A 20,317-nucleotide genomic window follows, 5' to 3' on the forward strand; every position below is an offset into this window, starting at 1 on the left:
TTGAGTATAGAGTTGACTTAAAAGATTTTTTAAGTTAATATAGTAAATAATAGTTTGAAATTCAATATTCTCATCTTTATTTGTTTCACTTTAAAGAGCTCAGTGAATACTAAAATTTCTGATATATTTTGTACATAAATATATTTATGAATGAATAAAAATTATTCTTAATGTATGGCACTGTGCACTTGTTTACCGACAAATATGAACAGTGTTAGTACGTGTCAAATAATCCTGAAAAAAAGGGAAATTTCCAAGATAAAGAAATTTATAACGAGTATTCAGTAAACTGACGTGTCGTGGCATTGCCTCAACCTTGGATTAAAATTTTAATTAAATGCATTATAATATAAAAATTATACCGAGTGAGAGAAAAAATACTTCAAGAAATTTAAAACCAGACATAAAGCGTAGGCACTGTCACAATGTATATGTTTATGGGACCCAAGGGCAGGAGGGTCCAAACGTTAATGTATTAATATTATGTCCTTTGGCAGTGAGGACAGACGTTCACTTGAATGTCATTTTCACAAACCACAGTTGGGACGTTTTCTTTTGACTTCTCCTTGGTGATTTTTCACCGGGTTGTGCCATAAAAAAGCCATCTATCACCGACTAAAAAAGCTCATGGCAACCATCCTCAGTCACCACCTTATAATCGCTTTCTATGATATCGTTCCCTTCCAGCACATCGTCCAAATAATTACCTGTGAAAAAAATCGTCAGCATACTACAGCGGCAGCGGCGCTTTGACATTACTGATCTCGAATTCTAACGCGAAATAACGCATATGAAATTTATCTCCAAGCTGAGGAGAGCGACGCAGACGAAACCTTGAGACCGGAGGCCCCCCGTAGCTAGCTCCGCCCACCGTAACAGACATCGGACAATAGAAAGGCTTGCGTGTAATCTCCTTCTGTTATAACTCCTTGGCTGAACATAGTGAATGATTAAATCTGACAAACTGCAATGATGAGTTCCTTTCCATTTATGATACTTTATTACACAATGCACAATATTATAACAGGTTTACCGTCATTTTTATATAATCAACAAACAATATTGTTAAGAAGCAGAAAATGTCAAAACAACACTTTTACATATCTTATTAGTTCCATAATGAGACTGTTAACATGCCTAAGAATTAAATCTGAAGAAATAACAATTATATACAAAAATACAGAAAATGCACAGCACTTCTGGTGGATGGGAGTATAAAATCACATCTTGAAGATGCTAGTGTTTGAAAAATAATTTAAAAAATTTTTTTAATAAAACGTAAAAAATTCCAATAAAGCTGCTATTCAAACTTTTAATCTAGCTGTATTAACTTGATATTAATAACCCCACCAAGTTTGAGAAAAATAAAGCACTGTTATGCATCTATAGCATGTTGGCATAACACATTCTTTTTGTTGTAAATTATTTGCAATGTTAAACACCATTTATCTGCACAATTATCACCAAATCCTAATTTTGTGACACAGTTAAGAGAGCTAAACCTATGGGACTTTACAGGGAAATCTCAAGGAGTGTTTTATGTAATCTCATTTAATGGCCAATTGAAAATTAATGAGTAGGCAAGTGACTTTATAGACCTTAATTTAATTAGTGATCACCCAAGGGACAATTTTAAAGACTGCTATCCATACAGTACCGTCATATAGCACAAAGGTGTTGCATACATGCTGAAAAAAGTGAAAAAACAGCATTACTTCCCTAAAAATGACCCGATCATGCTGATTTTCAAACTTGACCTGCGTATCATGAATATTCATTAGTTCTGCAAGTTTCAAACCAAAAGGTTAAATGGTTTTCCACTTATCATGTTATCAGTGTTGCATATATGCTGAAAAAAGTGAAATACAGCATAACTTCCCTAAAAATGACCCAATCATACTGATTTTCAAACTTGACCTGCGTATTATGAATATTCATCAGTTCTGTAAGTTTGAAACCAAAAGGTAAAATGGTTTTCCACTTATCATGTTATCGGTGCTGCATATATGCTGAAAAAAGTGAAAAAACAGCATAACTTCCCTAAAAATGACCCGATCATGCTGATTTTTGAACTTGACCTGCGTATTATGAATATTCATTAGTTTTGTAAGTTTCAAGGGAAAAGGTAAAATGGTTTTCCACTTATCGTGTTATCGGTGCTGCATATATGCTGAAACAAGACAGCACTGTTCTGCAATGGGTTTACTTCCATTTTTAAAACACTTTTTTAACATAAAACAAAATAAACATTTTACTGCCATTTTTATATGTCCACCTAAGAAAATTGATGAGATGGGATAAATATCAATAGAACAGTGTTAAATGTCCAATTTCCTCCATTCTGAGATAATGAATATAGTAGATGATTGAATCTGACAAACTGCAATGATATTTGTTTATTTCCATTTTTGACACTTTATAACATAATACACAATAACAAGTTTACCATCATTTTTACATAATCAACTAACAATGTTATTAAGATGCAGGAAATGTCAAACAAACACTTTTACGTATCTTATTAGTTCAATAATGAGACTGTTAACATGCCTAACAATTGAATCTGAGGAAATAAGAAAAAACAGCATAACTTCTAAAAGAATGGCCCGATTATGCTGATTTTGGAACTCAACCTGCGTTTTAGTTAGTTTGACTACTCCTGTGAGTATAATGACAATTGGCCTATCTGTTTTTCTTATATTGTGTTATTAGCGTTGCATATATGTTGAAAGAAGTGAAAAAACAGCATAACTTCCCTAAAAATGGCCCGATCATGCTGATTTTCGAACTTGACCTGGGTATTATGAATATTCATCAGTTCTGTAAGTTTCAAGCCAAAAGATAAAATGGTTTTCCATTTATGGTGTTATCGGTGCTGCATATATGCTGAAAAAAGAGAAAAAATAGCCTAAATTCACTAAAAATGACCCAATCACGCTGATTTTCGAACTTGACCTGCGTATTATGAATATTCGTCAGATCTGTAAGTTTCAAGCCAAAAAGTAAAATGGTTTTCCACTTATCGTGTTATCGGTGCCGTATATATGCTGAAAAAAGTGAAAAAACAGCATAAATTCCCTATAAGTGACCCGATCATGCTGATTTTCGAACTTGACCTGCGTATTATGAATATTCATCAGTTCTGTAAGTTTCAAGCCAAAAGGTAAAATGGTTTTCCACTTATCGTGTTATCGGTGCTGCATATATGCTGAAAAAAGTGAAAAAACAGCATTAATTCCCTATAAGTGACGCGATCATGCTGATTTTCGAACTTGACCTGCGTATTATGAATATTCATCAGTTCTGTAAGTTTCAAGCCAAAAGGTAAAATGGTTTTCCACTTATCGTGTTATCGGTGCTTCATATATGCTGAAAAAAGTGAAAAAACAGCATAAATTCCCTATAAGTGACCCGATCATGCTGATTTTCGAACTTGACCTGCGTATTATGAATATTCATCAGTTCTGTAAGTTTCAAGCCAAAAGAAAAAACAGTATTCCACTTATCGTGTTATCGGTAAAAGTGCACGGCGACGACGGCGACGGCGACGGCGACGACAGACGCAGATGATGGCTATATGTACAGACACATCTGTGTCTGTACATAAAAATAACAGATTTTAAAAAACATAAAATGAATAATTTAATCATATACATCTAGACAATCAAACTGACAATTACCTCCATAAGTCCATAGTCCCCTTCTCCCTTGGTACATATGTAGTTATCTAGGTAGTTCCAATTGTAATTCTCAAGTTGCTGGTTCTTGAAAGTGACCCAGGACACATCATAATTCACAGAATCTGGACATTTGAAGCGATACTTGTAGTGCACAGTCCTCAATGTGTATGGGTGTCTGCAAAGCGACAATGAACTTTTCTAAAAATGGACAGCTGAAGTTTTTCTTTCATTGGTTTACAATATCATTTAAGTGTGTAGGTATTAGTCAGTCTATGGAGTACTCCTAAACAATTGTCTGAAAACATTTACAACTGTTATATATCTATAAAATACTTTATATAATGATGGTAAAGGAAACAGTCTCCAAATTGTCAAAACTATTCATGACATTTTGATAAAGGGCCAAAACACCCTTGCCTCAAGGATAATAAAACATATTTCTTAAATGATTGTGTTATGTTTAAAAAACAGGTTTTACAAAAAAAAACTCATATCTGCTAAATGTACTTGCATCCAAACAATGCTACAAATTTAATCATGGGTCAAAAACTTATTTGAATAACACAAATATAAGCTACATGTGATGTTATGGGTTTGGTTGCAAACCAAATTTACACTTTTAAACATGGTTGTAAATATCAGGGGCAGATCCAGAGATATTTTCTGACAGTCTTCCAAATTATCTTTGTTAATCCATCCTCCATTTTTGACCGTCTTCCGACAGAAAACCTTAGATACCCGTCATTGTAAACTTAAAAATCTGACCGTCTTCCGGAAGACCCAGAAGACGGCCTAAATCCGCCCCTGAATATTATTTGAAAAATACAAATATAAGCTACTAATTACACATGTTGTTACAGGTATGGTTGTTAACCAAACTTGATTTACCTGGGCCTGTATCGGACCACTGTGATCTCTGGTCCAGTGAGATTTACTTTATGGTAGATACGGCCAATACTCAAGCGGTATTCTTCCTAAATATAATAAATGAAAGCACAATTATGATTTTCTGCAGTCCTTTAGCTTAGTTGATATGAAGTCATGCATATTCATTCTTTAATAGTTGCTTAATGAGGTGGAAACCATATTCAGCCAAACAGGAAAGTTGTTTTTGATGACATTCACATGTAGCAGACCTAAGAATGAAAAAGTTAATTTATTTTTCTTCAATCAACAGTTTGTATTGAAATTGTTGTTTACCTACAACATTCAACTTTTTATATAGAGCATCTTAATCAGAAAAGGAACTTATCCAACTGAATAGCCTCTATTTTTTTTAAATCAGGTCATGTTATATTTGGGACCCCTGCACTTTCTGATACTCTAATCCCCCCCCCCCCCCCCCCTGCATACCATGTGATTATTCACTACAAAGATTTGGTAGCTTTAGTAAACATGCAGATTGCACACAACTTGATTGTGCACATGGGACGTGTGAAATAAACTTACAGATTGTATAGTGCGTGAGCGTGCACGTATGAGGCTAGCAGTTCCTTTATACATGGGACTAGTGCTCAGGTCACTCTGATTGTTGGGGCTGCTGTTCTTAGGACCTACTATCACTTGGAAGCCCTGAAAATCATAACAAATTTGAGAACAATAAAAAATATAAATGGTTTATCAAAAATAGAGCACTTTTTATTCACCATTTCAACAAGTCAAATAATCACAAACGGGTATCAGAAATATGTGTACAACTTTTTTCAACCTGCTTACACATACATTTATATATATAATACACATAATAATTGCCTTTTACCTGTCCAAATCTCTGATATATCAGTTCCTTGAATACTTCCATAGTTGTCATTGGTCTCTTGTTGCTGCAACACTCATAGGATCTTAAAACAAGTTGGTTACGATATAAAGAATCATTTGAGTGAAAAAAAATGTTCTGCATTTGTATATTATGTATTACTACAATTTCATGAAAAGAAAAAGAAACTGTACTGCATCCAGTACAATGTATTCAAATCAATAAACCAAAGAAAAGTCATGTCTACTATCATTCCACTTGGTTCTGGTCACCAGGACTATTACAATCTGTAGATGTGACTGGCATTTTTAAGGTAAACAGAATTGCTAATTAAAGAGGAATCTATGATAAAGGGCAGTACTGGTAAATGATGTCAGGGCTAAATATCTAAAAGTAGGTTAAAGCAACTTCTACCACTGTGACAAAGCAAAAGACACAGGTGTAGTACATTTTGCATACACTCACAAATCACACATGAATGTGAGACAAACCCTGTCTTATGTTCTCAATAGCTGCTATGTTTTACATGTGTATACATTTATTACATTAATCTTGCTGACTCGTGTTATATGTATTAAATGTATACACATGTAAAACATAGCTGCTATGTTTTACATGTGTATACATTTATTACATTAATCTTGCTGACTCGTGTTATATGTATTACTTACATGTCTGAGTTGATGACATCAGGCAGCAGTTTATATTCTGAAATAACATAGTCATTGTGAAGGCTTCTCTTGTCCGGGAAGAAATCTGTGCTCATGGGCAACACTGCTGGCAGACTCATTGAGCGCCAGTCCACACCTGGGAGATAGAGAAACAGTCAATGAGTAAAGGTCATCATCTGAATTCACTGTGATGCAATTACCTGACATGGAAATGCACTGCTATGGAAAACAAACCAGGAAACTATTTCAACCTTCACACCTACTGAATTAGCAAATAGTCATAACTATCATGATGAGGCACTACATGATTGGCTGACAAACTTAAAACAATGCCATCATAGGGCTGCGCAGCCTTGAGTTATGACCATGACTAACTATAGCAACAGCATTACCAGGAGCTTGATTCTACACACAATGGACAATAGAAGTGTCACCCCTACTGAACCAATACTTTGGGCGAGATAAATGACTGTGGAATGATATGCTCCTGGTATCATTTTATTACCATCAAATTTCGCAAAAAAAAACCCCAAAATGTAGACCAGGCATTAAAACTACTCAAGATCTGCCTTCTTTGATTACTGATTACTTGATTATTATCTGATTACTCTGATTCAGGGGTGAGGTGACACTTCTACTGTCCATTGTGTGTATAACCTCTACACACACATACACGCGCAGACGCCTGCATGGGCTCACTACATTGTACTTACCAGTAGTAATAGTTGGACTCCATTCCTGCTCTCCTGTCACAGGCCCCCACTGCCAAGACTTGGAACCGGCTAACTTTTTACCAATTTCTTTGGAAATGCTGGGAGTCCTCAAAGAGCTCAATTTACTGGTACTTGAGTAAGAAGCTGAAAGTGCAATGTTTAGTATCTGTCATCATTAATAAAAAGGTCTTAATCTGATTCCGTAATATTCTGTTTTCAAGTGTAATGCAAAGAAAACAGCGCAATGACCATAATAAAGCAAACAATTACTAAAAATTAATAATTGAATCATGGTTATAAATGGTAGATTTTACAAACTGACGAGAAAGCTAAAAACTGACCAATGCTTTAACTTTATGGGCCAAAATAACCAATATAAAATCAAAAATGACCACTGGATATCATAATTGAGAATGAATCAATGACCAATGACTATATTAAATCATAACAAAAAAGACAGTTCATGTGGGTCCAAATGCCTTGAAATAATATTTAATACATACTATAACATGTTGTGAAAAAAGCAAATAAATTGCATTTTATAAGAATCACAAAAAAAAACCTACTGAAATCAAGATGCATAAATATTAAAAACTATTTAACTTCAAAGTATAAAATGAAATGAAAAAATTAAACATATCAGTTCTAATAAATATAGAAAATAATACATATTGCATGCTTGGATGTAATCATACAGGTTTTCTCCACAAAAATCAACCAAAAAAATACCTGACTTATGCCTGCGCCCTGTGACAAAATGAAATACTGGTCATGATAAAAAATGGACATCTGTACATCACAAGACACATGCAAACCTTATGATCCATGTATATTTTTAAAAACACTGTTTGGAATTTAAAACAAACATTTGCAAATAAAGTTGTACAGGGCCACAGAAATTTCCTAAAAAATGTTATGTAAGCAATGCGATTCCACCATGGGAAGTTGCCAAACAAAGCAAATCAGCAGCAAACTAGCACTAACAAAGTCTTGAAATGGGTGGTTCTAGGCCAAAATCTTATTGTCACTGATGTTACCAGGTACGTAGACATCAATGCTTAAACAGAGATGTACCTGAAGTTTCAGAGTTATTATTTGAAATTTGACCTTTTTATACTAGAGACCATCTTCTTTATGATGAAAACGAAAATATACAATCTTCATAATCACAATCAGATGTAATCTTGACAAGAAGTTTGTTTCTTATTTGCCAGCAATACTGAATTATAATGACATGTGTACACCTCTAACAAAATATAGTACAATAACAATAATGAATCGAATGAGCCACCTGTTCTCTGAAACCCAAGGTAACCATAGTAATATGTCAGCAAAAAGCTAGAGATACATACGTGTTTCATGCACATTGATCACACTAACAATGCTGCCGGCATCCTCACTTGTTAATGAGGCCGTACTATCTACAGTCTTCAGACCTCGCAAATTACTGTCCTTGCTGACAGATCGGTGGACTGGCGTGGTCATCTCATTCTCCATACTGCCTTCACTGGACACTGTGGGAGACTTGGACCTAGAGACAACCAGGGCGCATTCACATACAAGTCGAATATAGTACAGGGGTATCACAAATTTGAAAATTTTGCTTTTAGTCTAACTCAAATCTTTAATCTAGTTAATTTTCATATAAATCTTCAAAACAAAGTGGTAACTATTTCTTATACAACTGAAACATTTTAAATCACTCATCATCCAACTGGCTTCAAGCAGTTTTTCAATATTAATAACTGTATTTTATACCTAGGTGTATGCTTTTTGATTTCAAAGCAATCACCTTTTGATGTCCATTTCATGGTCATGTCCTTCACTGTGTCTGTATTTCCTGGCCTCTACCGCACGGTTGGCAGCCTAAATAAATAAATTGATTAATTTATTAATAAATAAGTAAACTACTTGTACACAGCTCTGAAACGCCCTTTTCTTAAATATCACCAAGTATCTACACTGTTTAAATATCTACTCTGTCATTTGAGCAGAGTAATTCATTCTTACCAGTATAACTTCCCTAGTTGGTGAGGGACCAGTCCTTTTCCACTGGTCTCTTCTGTGCCGCTGGGAATACTGATGATGCGGAAGAATGGCTGCTCCCTGTTGATCTACAAATATGAATGAAAATATAACATAAAATAAAATACTCGATCCAACTGTGATGCAGGCTGTCTGCTCATTTTTTTAAATAAGAACAATATTCATGCTCTTGGGCATTTGATGGAATGTGTTTCATTGTATGATTCATTGTATTATTCTTTCTTGCATCTTCTCCAAGATAAACGTCAACACCAGTACATATGTACACAAATTTTCAAGGAGCTTGAATTCTACAGGTATGTTTTACTTTCAACACTTACTTAGCTGGAGTTCAATACAATGAGTTATGGAAATAATTCTCCTTTAGATTTTATAACCATTATAACCATTTACATCAATTATGATGACAATAAATTTTCAAAGACTCTGAACTACATGGCTGTTCATTTTCACTGCTTGTTACTGACCTAGAGGAAATGCATGCACCCATCTCCTTCTATTAGAAGTCATCTTGAACCTCATCCTGGATGGAGCAAATGGATTGATGAGGGCTCTACGAGGGGGGTGACGAAACTGTGCAGGCAAATGATGTCCTGCAGGAAATCCTGCACTGCCTACCACTGGACGTTCCATAAAGTCGTCACTGTCTTCCGAACCCACCGAATGCTGACTAGTGGATATTTCTATGAAACAAAATAAATATTTTAATATTTAAAATAAGTTTTCTGATGATGAATCCATTATGAGCTTCTGGTCCAGATGCACGTGTATAAGAATATCATTCAACAAACAAGATGTGATCACTTGTTAGGCATGAAAAAATTACTCTGTATATCAATTTTTAAAATATTTTAAATACAACAGTGCTTTGAGCATTAAAAATTTTAGGATTGCTGTGAAAATTGTTACCACCTGTCAGACTGGTGAATAGAGTGAGATTGTGCTTCATTATCCCACATACTAGTGATTTGAGCATAATGCATTATATGTCATATGCAGTAAGAAATCACATGAATATTATGCCCAAGTATCTTCAGGGTATATCACATACTACATGTCATGTATTACCTGCTAGAGGTATTGGAATGGTTCCTAAAGAAGTGGAGAGGAGATCTGCACTCTTCACTTTTCCTGGTATACCAATGGCGGGTGACCGTTTCCCTACTGACTGGTCATCTGACAATAGACCTGATACATCATCTGAGATGGTGCGATTGCGGGGCCTCTTAATAGCCATAGCTTCATTAAGACTTTGTGGTGTTTTTCTAGCAGAGCTGTATAGTGAAGCCGCACTTCTGGTATTTCTGATATAATAAACAGTTTTCTGAAGACTTCATCATCTCATTATACTTTAGATAAAGTTAAATAAAAGATATGGCTATAAAAAGTTTAAAAAATCTATTGTGTTAAATGTTTTTTCCCTTTCTTTAAAAGTTGTTAAGTTGCAATTAAGTTTTTACCTTGACTTTGGTGTTCTTGTTCTGCTGTTTGGTAATTTGAACACCTGAGCATCATACTCGTCATAGTCTACAAATGGCAATCTGTCATCCTCCTCACTCATCCCATCCACTATATCTGGAATCCAGCAAAAAGAGATTCGATTTTGTAATTACTAGAAATCACAAAGTAATAAAATTGTAAAAACAGTTTTATTCTTTATTATAAAACAATATTCTCAATATTCCAATGTTTACATCTAGTTTCAAACAGAGAATAACCAAAATATCCACAAAATTGTCTAGCTTGAAAACATTCTTGTAACAGAGCTTAGAGCTGAAGCCCAATACGAGTACCTACTTTCAATGTCTTCTTTATCTTTTACATTAGGCTGAAAAAGATTTAAGTAAAGTAACATCATGCTTCAAGTGTTTCAATGGTGATCTGCATAATTTGATCATTTCTCCCAGTGTCTATTTGCCTCAGTGATTATTTTAATAAAGTGGGAGAGGTATAACAATGTGTTTCTAAGTTGTCCATTTAACAAGATTTATTAGTGAACTTAAATAAAATTCTCTGATATTCATATAAGAGATAATAAGCACTACGTATGCATGTGAACAGAAATGGAAATGAGATAAAAACACTACACTCCATGATAGTACTAACCTTCATTTTGGCAAGTTTGATCCTAGGGACAAATGATAAAGAACTTGTTGTTTGTATCTGACTTCTGGAGGTGTAGAAACTGAAAATAATATCAAATATTATAGTTATACAGTAATAATAGTGTGTGCTGCCAACTTTGCATGGCTTCTGAAAATGTAGAAACTGTAACAACTTTTTTTTTAAACATCTTTATTCTCAAGAGGGTTAAATATTGATACAGTATAAATAAAGGTGGCAATTCGCCTAGGCATTATATGCTCACCTTTGAAATTTAATAATAATAATAATAATAATAATAATAATAATAATAATAATAATAATAATAATAATAATAATAATAATAATAAAAATAATAATAATAATAACTGTAACAACTAGTTAGAGAAGGCACTGTTAATCATGTCAATTTTTCCTTCAACTTGCTACAGGTATCAATGTCCATAAAACACAGGTGTTGATTGGGAGAATATCAGACTGAGATTGAAATGCATGCAATCCAAGTCAATCTTTCTGTTTTTCTTAACCTGCTAAGGATACAGTACAAAACACTGCAATCCTCTGATTAACAAAATAATCAAGAATGTTTGACAAAATTATTATCAAAAAGTCAACTCACCTGTGGTTAATCCAGTGAGGAATGTGATAATCATCTCCAACATCCAGAAAATCATTAGGAGTGCTGCTATGGAACTGAAAAATTCAAACAATATGCCACTGCACAATAATGATATATGCTATAATGCTATATGCTCCTATGATGTGATTTAACCTTTAGTTAAAAAAAAAACATTTCTAATATCCAGTATTTGAAATATGACTTTAAAACAGCAATTTGAACATATTTGTATGAAATGAAATTAATTAGAAAGCAGAATTAGAAGGCATAAGGATAAATTAAGTGTAATCAAGTCGGAAATAATGAACTCACTCTAAAGAGAGGCACAGCATGCAGTGGTTGCTCCCCCATGCACACCAAGTCACTGCCCATACCTGAAGAAAGAACACTATAGAATGTACAATAACAGCACTGAAAACATTACATATTCAGCTTAATATATTTTACACACACAGTATCTAATTTTTGTCAGCTCTTTCAGCATAGCTGTAGATGTCATTCTTGAGCATATATTAATATTTAATTAACTTCTACATATATAAAATGACAATACTGTAAACAATTGTAAATATGTTAACTGTAGAAGTCTTGAAATACTTTGTATATTTTGAAGACATGAGTATGTAAAAGTATTTTGTTTTCCTTGTTCTGTCTGAGACAGTGTATACATCTATCTTTCTTTAATTAAACTTAAAACTAACGTAGCCACTTAAGGAACAGATACCTGTGTCTATTGTCCTTTGTTTGGTCATAGTGGTCAGCTCTCTGTCCACCTCAAATACGCCTGCCCCTGGGGTGACTACAATGGCCACCTTCCCAAGACGATCAAAATTCCTGTCAATGTAGTACTTCTCATAAACTGAAAACAGAAAGATCACTTGAAAGTCTAGTCATCCAAATCACAATGAATAAAGTTGTTGGAAACTATTTCAAATAAATTTTGTGACATTAATATTTGATTTACAGATAAAATATAAAATGCAAAATATCTGTTCATTCTAATTTACTAATACACATTGCTGAACAATAAACAAACCATTGAGTAGAGAGAAAATATTTCAAATAAATTTTTGTGACAATGTTAATATTTGATTTAGGATAAAATATAAAACACAAAATATGTTAACTATTATTTCTAATTTTCTAATGGATATTGTTGAAAAAAGAAAACACAAACCATTGAGAGACATGTTGAGCACTTCCAGAAAGTTCCCCATGGCTGCAGTAGAGTTCCATGCTTTGGGCACCTTAGCACCCTGATCCTGGTGGTACTGTATAGTGGTCTTAGGGTAGTCTATGAAGAACTGTTTCAGGTCTACGAGCACACCTGTCCATTCTTTGTAGCATTCATTTTGTACAACCACCCTAGAACAAAAAGCAGTGTTAAATCAGTATGTCAAACTATGTTAACTAAGTGCTAAATTTTTGGAACATATTTACTGGCATATTATGGTGTCCAGTGTCTGACACTGCAGATTCTTTTTTATTGAATGTCTGTCAAATGATGACATCATCTAAATATATGATGAGATTATATCAACAACAATGTCAAGGCAACAGTCTTTTACCAACAAATTTCAGCTCAACAATTTGGCTTGCAAATAATTAAGTTCTACCTGAAAAGTTCTCTCAAAATTTTACCTGTAAAAGTCTTCATAAAATCTTCCTTTGTAATCCTGCTGTATACATTCCCTCATGCTTTCTGGAAAATCCTCTGAAAATTTGAAAAAAAAACAACATGAATGTAAATTTCTTATGTAATAGAGAAAGTCTAAGTCTTTTCCCTAAGTTTCAGAGATAACTTAAATCTTATCTCTAACACCAGCATGCCTTTACCCTTACCAGAGACTTGTTCTCCAGTCGGCAACATTAACAATGGCCTCACAGAAATGCTAATAAAAGTGAAGGAGGGCTGGTAAAATTTTGCAAATTTCTCAAGGAACTGGGAACCTTTCCGGGCCTGTAGATTCCTTGAGTGCTAAAGGGCCAGCAGAATAAACGTTTTCTTTACAAAGTGGTTCCCAGTGATCTACGTACATAACTTGGGGTGAGTGCCTTGCATGCTAAATAAAAACTGAAACCAAACCCTATTATTAAATTTCCCCTTAAAACATGCACTGCACAATAGTCCACTTTTAAGCGACATAATGACATACCCAATGAGTGTGCATCGTAGAAGGTCCTGGAAAACATGACAATAGTCACATCATGGAGACAATTCTGCTCCTGAAAAGAAAAACAAAAAGAGAATTTACAAAGGCATGCCATTCATCTTTTTCCACAGCAGTGCAACATAGACCTACTCTTTACTCAAGTATACTAGTATCTACACATCTGACTTTTATCTATGTCTTGTCTACCATTGAGACAAGAGATCTAAATTTTCTTTAATAAATATTCTCATTACTAACCTTCCATTTTACAAAGAGATCAGTTAAGAAGCCACTGACTGCTTTTTCAAAGTATAAGTCCCCAAAAGCATCAAATTCCCACATCTCGCTGCTCATCTGGAGGAAAATGTGCACCACAGCAGTGGATGATCTATACACTATCTGAAATACAAACACTATGGTAGTGATAATATTCACACATAGCTTTGGCTAAATTGTGTTAAGTGTGACAGAAATTGTGTCTGTTGTGACTGTTGACTGTGTTGAGACTCTACATGCCTATTATAAAAAGTTAACATCAGTTTGGAAGGTCTACATAAGACTACTTAAAACATCCCATTTCTGAAAGATAAATAAATAACCTTGTAAACTGTACGATCAATTGCAAATATAAGTGATAAACAATAAGTGCCCATACCCTGGTATCTTCAGAAACATAACCACATGTCATCTTGTCCCCTTTGGCCCACAATTCATTCACCTGAGCTCTGGAAAATAGGGTTAGTTAAATTAATTTATTTACAAAATTACAAGTACAAATCAGCCTTGAAAACACCATGTTGGCAGCAGTTATTTTAAATTAAATATGATTATATTATAACCAATGGCAGGTTTAAGATTTCTAAAATCTGTTTTCTATTTTCATACCCATATTACATTTGTAATGTGTAAATGAGATGTGACATGCCACTTACCTCATTCCAATATAATCAACCTTCTTTCCCACATACATACAGGTATTACGCTGAAATATAAAAGAAGTTCTTGTGTACATTTTCTAAAAATTGCAATTTTTTGAGATAACTCAGAAAAATATTCTTTAAACCCATTAACAATAAACAACATTTTTCATCTACCTTACTATGAAGTACAAATATTACATATGTAAAATGTTAAAACAGCTATCTTTAATATGCATGATTTTCTCACCAAACTTTTTGTAAACCTCCACATATCACTCCTACTCAGGTACTGATCTTTGATGATCAACTCCATTAGATCCAAGGACACTACCTGGGAGAATAAAATATATTGTGGATAATCTGCCATAAAACAGAAGTAATGCTATGTCCTAGCAAATTATTGCATGACTATGTTAAGTTGTTCAACTGTCTCCTTAAAACATGTAAATCCATCTAAGTAAAATCAAAATACTGCCAGCAGTTTTAACCATCAATATTAAAAATGTATGTTTTTAAGAATTGCAAAATGTACTATTTAACCCCTTTCTTTTCTCCTTTGCTATATAGAAGCCTCTCATTGTGGTGATACATACATATTCTACATTTGAAGCTAAGAGAACAATCTGACCTAATCTACTTTACTGTCATCACCAACACAACAGTCCTTCTTTTACTGTCATCCACAACACTAGTAGTAGTAGTTTATTTCCATGAATGTGTGACAACATAAACAAATAAAAGTACACTGCTGAACAGTTCTATCACCCCACTTTGCAGTCCTCCCTAACGCAACAGTCCAACCTAACCCACTTTACTGCATTCACTAGTACATCAGTCTGGCTGAACCCACTTGACTTTCATTGCCCACACAACACTGCTGCATAGACCTGCCAGCCAACTTAATTGGTTGCCCTATCTACCAGAACAGTCCTACCCAGCCCATGTTGCTGTTATCTCTAGCACAGCAGTACTATCTCACCTAGTTTACTTTCATCAACAACCCAACCTATTGCTGAACACAACAATTGCCTGAAATGCCACAATTTATTATTATTATTATTTGCCAGTTTTTAGTATTATTACCTTTGGATCCACGGCCTGGATGTGCACATCTTGGTAGTTGCGCAAGTTAAAGGTGGATGCAATTGTGTGATGAACACTAACAGTGTCTATAATAGATACAATATAGGTTGAACCAATTACTTACATTCAAAACAGCTTCAAAATGCATAATATTAATATTTCCATTTTTTTAAGAATCATTGAAAATCACCAATATGTTTACAATATTACTTTAGACATTCTGACACAGGAGTTTAACATACAAAAATAAGGTATAAAATGCGTTATATAATAAAATATATTCATACCTTTTTGTTGAAAATCCTCCCTGTGGGATGTGACTTGCAGTAAAAGCCGGCTAAAATTTTTGAAAAAAATACACCAATGTGATTTATTTTAATGGCAAAATACATCTTCAACATAACAATAAAATGTCATGAATGTTACAAAAATGATTAAGACATAATTTCAGATCTAATTACGTGTAAACGTGTACAAACCTGAATGCATCTTCTGGGTGATATATCTCTACAACATCTCCAATCATCAATCCTGGGAATTCCTTTGGGTTGAATATGAGATCTGCATCTATAGGGAATAAATAGTTTTTGTTAATTCAAGGGCATGGCAATACATAAGCAATAGCATACACACACACACACACACACACACACACACACACACACACACACACACACACACACGCAAGTATTTTATTATAAGTATTATTTAAAAATGACAAATAAAATAAATCATCACCAAAGTGAGGGTCCACTTATCAAACATTATGTTAAAGTATAAGGGAAGAGATGAACAAATTACTGTATTAATGTCACTTGGTTGTCCCCTCAATCAGTTAATGAATATCAAAACTATGTAAAACATGAAAAAAATATTCAAAATTGGTTTAGTAATTTTACTAGTACTTCAATAATTTATCATTCATACCCTTACCAAAAATTCCTATAGGAATCCCTAAAGGACCCTATGGGACTCTATAGGAATCCTACAGTACTCTTTAGGAATCCTATAAGACTAGACTATGGAACTGAAGGAAATGTATCATACATCCCACCATATATCCTACAGGAAACATGTCCTATAGGACTCTTAAGGATTTGAGGCCAATTTCCTATTGGGTCTTACATGGCAATATAGGATTTTGGGACAATTTCATCCAGGGATGCACTGCTGTACAAAAAGGTGCTACAATAAGTCTGTGCTCTCTGTGCCCTGTACCGTGGGTGTCCATCACTTTCATGTAAGGATTTTGGTAATGCGATTAAAAGCACCCCACTTCGTTTAATCATTTCTTCTGCACACTGTGCTTACTTACCACTGTATGTTTTCTGATGCACCCATAATTTGAATAGTTTCATATTGCTGAGCAAGTTTAAACTACTCGTTTTTTAAAGAACACCTTGCATCACAAATGTTTTTGGAAGTTCAGACCAAGGGTATGAAATGACTACCGATAAAGGCAGTTAGCCAGTTTTGTTGTATCGGTTGTGAGTTGTGAACATTTTTGAGCAAAGGCTGAGATTAGAGTGAAGATTCTATGTAATTTATTTCGCAAATTTACTGTTAATCTGAAGTCATTGTAGATAAACAAAGAAGGATCAAAGCATCATGTCTTCTGTAATTTTGAGACAGTCTTTATTAAGGTCCAATAAGACAGGTGATTTTAAACTTTACTTTCATTTCATACGACCAAGACGATTGTCACTGGTTTGAACTCTTGTCTAAGTGAAGAGTTTGCTGGGCATTATTTCAAGAAAAATTAAATCTCTTTCTGTTAAAGTAACAGTAGCAACATAATTATGTTACATAATTTTGATTTTAGTTATATAAACATGTTGACAAAACAGATCTGTAGGATTTATTGGAATGTAAACCAGTTAACACTGTTATTTGGTCTAAGCTAATAGCTAGAGTACCCATTTCTCAGACTTTACATTTTCTTTTGTTTTAAAGAAACATATTTTTTTTCATTTAGTGCTTATGCCATGTACAGTTCTTCCAATGGCAACATTTCGTAAAAAACCCAAGTTCAATCCGAAACCACCTCAAGATTATAGCTGTAAGTACATATATATATACCACTGTACCCACAACTACTCTAGTTTATCATACATTTTACTTGATTATTCATATGGCAGTTCATACCTGTGACAGCATGATTGAATTTTAAGATAATGCTTCAAAGGTATAGTCTTATTAAATTAATGCAAGTAATGTAATGAAAATTTACTATACTTGTTTGATTTTTTTTCTTTCGAATTTCACAAATTTGTGGTGACGTCATTTGATAAACAACTTTTCTATACTTAGATTTATTGTTTATGAATTTACCCTTTTAGATCAAGTTCAACTCATTAATATGTCAGGAAATCACAATTAAGAATAAATTTCTCTGTCAAAGTTTAATGGGATGACAGTAAGTAAAAATTCATAATTCCAGGGGTTAAAATGCCAGAAAGAGGTAAATTGAAACTATATGAACGCATCCCCCAACCAAACAAAATGCAAGTGAGGATTTGGGGAGAGGGTCGAATCAAAGAAACATCGCGGAGTATTGACACTAGAGGTCCAGAACTCTTCCACAATAATTTGAATCATAAACAGTTTGGAATCAGGGTAAGTTGTTGAAAAGTTCTCAGCAGTATTTATTTAGCAAGCACTATAATATTGTAGTGTAGACCTCCATAGTGGAACAAATGTTTATTTTTATTAGAAATGTAATATTTAGATGGCTCTTACATGAATCGTAATTCATTCAAAACACTTTATTACTGTATAGCTTTCAGGAAATTAATTTTTAGTTGAGCTTTTGTACCTGCAGAGACTGTTTGGTTATCTTAATTAAATTGTGTGATATCCAGTAGGGTGCTGGATATTACAATTAGTACATTTCATTGCATTGCATATGACTGTGAAGGTGGAGCATTTTCCAACTAGTATAAATACTGTTGCCTTCTAGTAGTGTGAGGAGCGTATGCTGAAATTTTGAATGCAGGGTGTTTACATGTTGCAGAGTGCTGAAATAAAAGTGTTGGAAAGAACTTTTTGTCTTCTTTTCATTAATCTGTAATAAATTGTTTTCTGTGAGGGAGACTTGTGTCAGCAAGAAAAAGAAAAAATTGTCTCAATATATAACTTTTTGGCAAAAATCATTTTTAAGATTGTGACACAAAACATTTTCAAAAGTTTATTGGTCTGCTTGTTTGTTTCTCGCAAAAAAATTTTTGCAGGTACTTTGTTTTCCTTGTTTGAGATATTTTATATTGTAGAGTTTGCAAATCTTTGCTTTGTGAGCACTTTTATTTGTATATGATAAAGTTATAAGTTGTCATTGAATAGTGATTTTTAAAAAAATTTTATATTTAACTTTGTAATGTTTTACTATAAAAGTTTCCATCTCTTGTAAAAATAGCATAATGTTGTACTTTGTATATACAAAGCGAGTCAAACACTAATTATTAAAAATGATATCCAAAATATTTTTAATTCAACAAAATTTGAATTACTCTATAACATTGTAATATTCATCATCTTTCATTGTAACATTCTTTTAACACTGTTTGCATCCATTTAGAATAATTAACATTGTTATAGTTTTTGGTATGTTTACAAGGTTGTATTCTTTTGCTTTTAGTCACCAAGTTTATCATCTGAAATCATATTATTATAATACTCAATATTTTCCAATTCCACACTTTTTACATTGTAAACAGTGCTGAGATGTTAAGTGCATTCTTTAAAGATAAAATTATTATTATTATTATTATAATTATTGTTTTCCCCAGGCTTTACAAGGAGGTGAACTGAAGTGGGGTCACTTTGAAATGATGAGAATCAACATCAACAAAATTATAAATGAAGACAACATGTTTGCTGTGTGGAGAGTTCCAGCCCCCAATAAACCTGTCACCAATAAAACAGAAGGTGCCAGAATGGGAGGTGGAAAGGGACCAATTAAATATTATGTGACTCCCGTAAAAGCAGGCAGAATAATACTGGAGGTCGGTGGACATTGTGAGTACAAAGAAGTGTCTCGCGTCCTAGAGCTTATGGCTGCCAATTTGCCCTTCAAAGCTGAAGCCATCACTCATGAGATGCTTCTGGAAGAACAGGAAAGGAAAGAGTTTATTGAGAAGAACAATAAAAATCCCTTTGACTTTAGGTTTATGTTGAAGCACAATATAAATGGCTGTAGGAGGTACGCTGGAAGATATGACTGGAAGTGGCAGGGAAAATACAAGTAGCAGAAAAGGTGTTAATATTGCTGTCTGTTTCAAAACTTACTGTCACATTTACAGTACAGTGGGTGGGTGTATGTACCTCAGTACATCAAGCAGTAGGCATTAAAATCTACCAACAGACATTTAGTTGGTTATATTTCTGATTAGAAAAACCTGAATACAACTGTTTCAGAATGGTAACATGTTGTTTAATACCTGTAAGTGGTACCATGAAACAAATAAAGCCACAAAAAGAGATAATGTAAGTTTTTTTCCTTTTTCATTTTTTTACTTTAGATAAACCTGTACAAGGTTCAAGTCGCCAGTTAACATAGTTTCTGTTGATTTGTTCA

The 20,317-nt window shown here is 33.7% G+C and overlaps 2 protein-coding genes across 3 annotated transcripts in view; one reads left to right on the top strand and one right to left on the bottom strand.

The window, feature by feature from the left end:
• Positions 1 to 17,225, bottom strand: part of LOC106153972 (GATOR1 complex protein DEPDC5) — a 28,825-nt gene extending 11,600 nt beyond the window's left edge. For both annotated transcript variants that reach the window (XM_087000263.1, XM_087000262.1), the window contains exons 1-28: positions 17,060 to 17,225; positions 16,224 to 16,311; positions 16,032 to 16,081; positions 15,745 to 15,830; positions 14,909 to 14,992; positions 14,674 to 14,723; positions 14,397 to 14,466; positions 14,000 to 14,140; positions 13,745 to 13,814; positions 13,230 to 13,302; positions 12,766 to 12,953; positions 12,313 to 12,447; positions 11,901 to 11,962; positions 11,589 to 11,662; positions 10,973 to 11,051; positions 10,664 to 10,694; positions 10,327 to 10,441; positions 9,935 to 10,170; positions 9,334 to 9,549; positions 8,831 to 8,934; positions 8,613 to 8,686; positions 8,173 to 8,351; positions 6,821 to 6,964; positions 6,108 to 6,243; positions 5,440 to 5,521; positions 5,130 to 5,252; positions 4,569 to 4,654; positions 3,681 to 3,855 (exon numbers count right to left, since the gene is read on the bottom strand). In XM_087000263.1, the coding sequence (XP_086856389.1) occupies positions 3,681 to 3,855; positions 4,569 to 4,654; positions 5,130 to 5,252; positions 5,440 to 5,521; positions 6,108 to 6,243; positions 6,821 to 6,964; positions 8,173 to 8,351; positions 8,613 to 8,686; positions 8,831 to 8,934; positions 9,334 to 9,549; positions 9,935 to 10,170; positions 10,327 to 10,441; positions 10,664 to 10,694; positions 10,973 to 11,051; positions 11,589 to 11,662; positions 11,901 to 11,962; positions 12,313 to 12,447; positions 12,766 to 12,953; positions 13,230 to 13,302; positions 13,745 to 13,814; positions 14,000 to 14,140; positions 14,397 to 14,466; positions 14,674 to 14,723; positions 14,909 to 14,992; positions 15,745 to 15,830; positions 16,032 to 16,081; positions 16,224 to 16,311; positions 17,060 to 17,102 (2,994 nt within the window). In that variant the 5' untranslated portion in view covers positions 17,103 to 17,225. The remainder of the gene's footprint in view (positions 1 to 3,680; positions 3,856 to 4,568; positions 4,655 to 5,129; positions 5,253 to 5,439; positions 5,522 to 6,107; positions 6,244 to 6,820; positions 6,965 to 8,172; positions 8,352 to 8,612; positions 8,687 to 8,830; positions 8,935 to 9,333; positions 9,550 to 9,934; positions 10,171 to 10,326; positions 10,442 to 10,663; positions 10,695 to 10,972; positions 11,052 to 11,588; positions 11,663 to 11,900; positions 11,963 to 12,312; positions 12,448 to 12,765; positions 12,954 to 13,229; positions 13,303 to 13,744; positions 13,815 to 13,999; positions 14,141 to 14,396; positions 14,467 to 14,673; positions 14,724 to 14,908; positions 14,993 to 15,744; positions 15,831 to 16,031; positions 16,082 to 16,223; positions 16,312 to 17,059) is intronic.
• A 6-nt stretch (positions 17,226 to 17,231) lies between these two features.
• Positions 17,232 to 20,225, top strand: LOC106153964 (large ribosomal subunit protein uL16m). Its single transcript, XM_087000274.1, has 4 exons — positions 17,232 to 17,401; positions 17,720 to 17,803; positions 18,185 to 18,360; positions 19,530 to 20,225. The coding sequence occupies exons 1-4, from the start codon at positions 17,353 to 17,355 to the stop codon at positions 19,986 to 19,988; spliced, it is 768 nt and encodes a 255-aa protein (XP_086856400.1). The 5' UTR covers positions 17,232 to 17,352; the 3' UTR covers positions 19,989 to 20,225.
• The last annotated feature ends 92 nt before the right edge of the window (positions 20,226 to 20,317 follow it).

The sequence above is a fragment of the Lingula anatina genome, chromosome 1, assembly GCF_051362555.1.
Source record: "Lingula anatina isolate TDL-2025a chromosome 1, LinAna3.0, whole genome shotgun sequence".
In the NCBI taxonomy this organism is placed as follows: Eukaryota; Metazoa; Brachiopoda; class Lingulata; order Lingulida; family Lingulidae; genus Lingula; species Lingula anatina.

Bases quoted from the DNA above. Each gene is read 5' to 3' on its own strand.
- LOC106153964 (XM_087000274.1), top strand. From the start codon at position 17,353: ATGTCTTCTGTAATTTTGAGACAGTCTTTATTAAGGTCCAATAAGACA. The intron at 17,804-18,184 runs GTAAGTACATAT...TCATAATTCCAG, and splicing joins ACCACCTCAAGATTATAGCT to GGGTTAAAATGCCAGAAAGA. The intron at 18,361-19,529 runs GTAAGTTGTTGA...TGTTTTCCCCAG, and splicing joins ATAAACAGTTTGGAATCAGG to GCTTTACAAGGAGGTGAACT.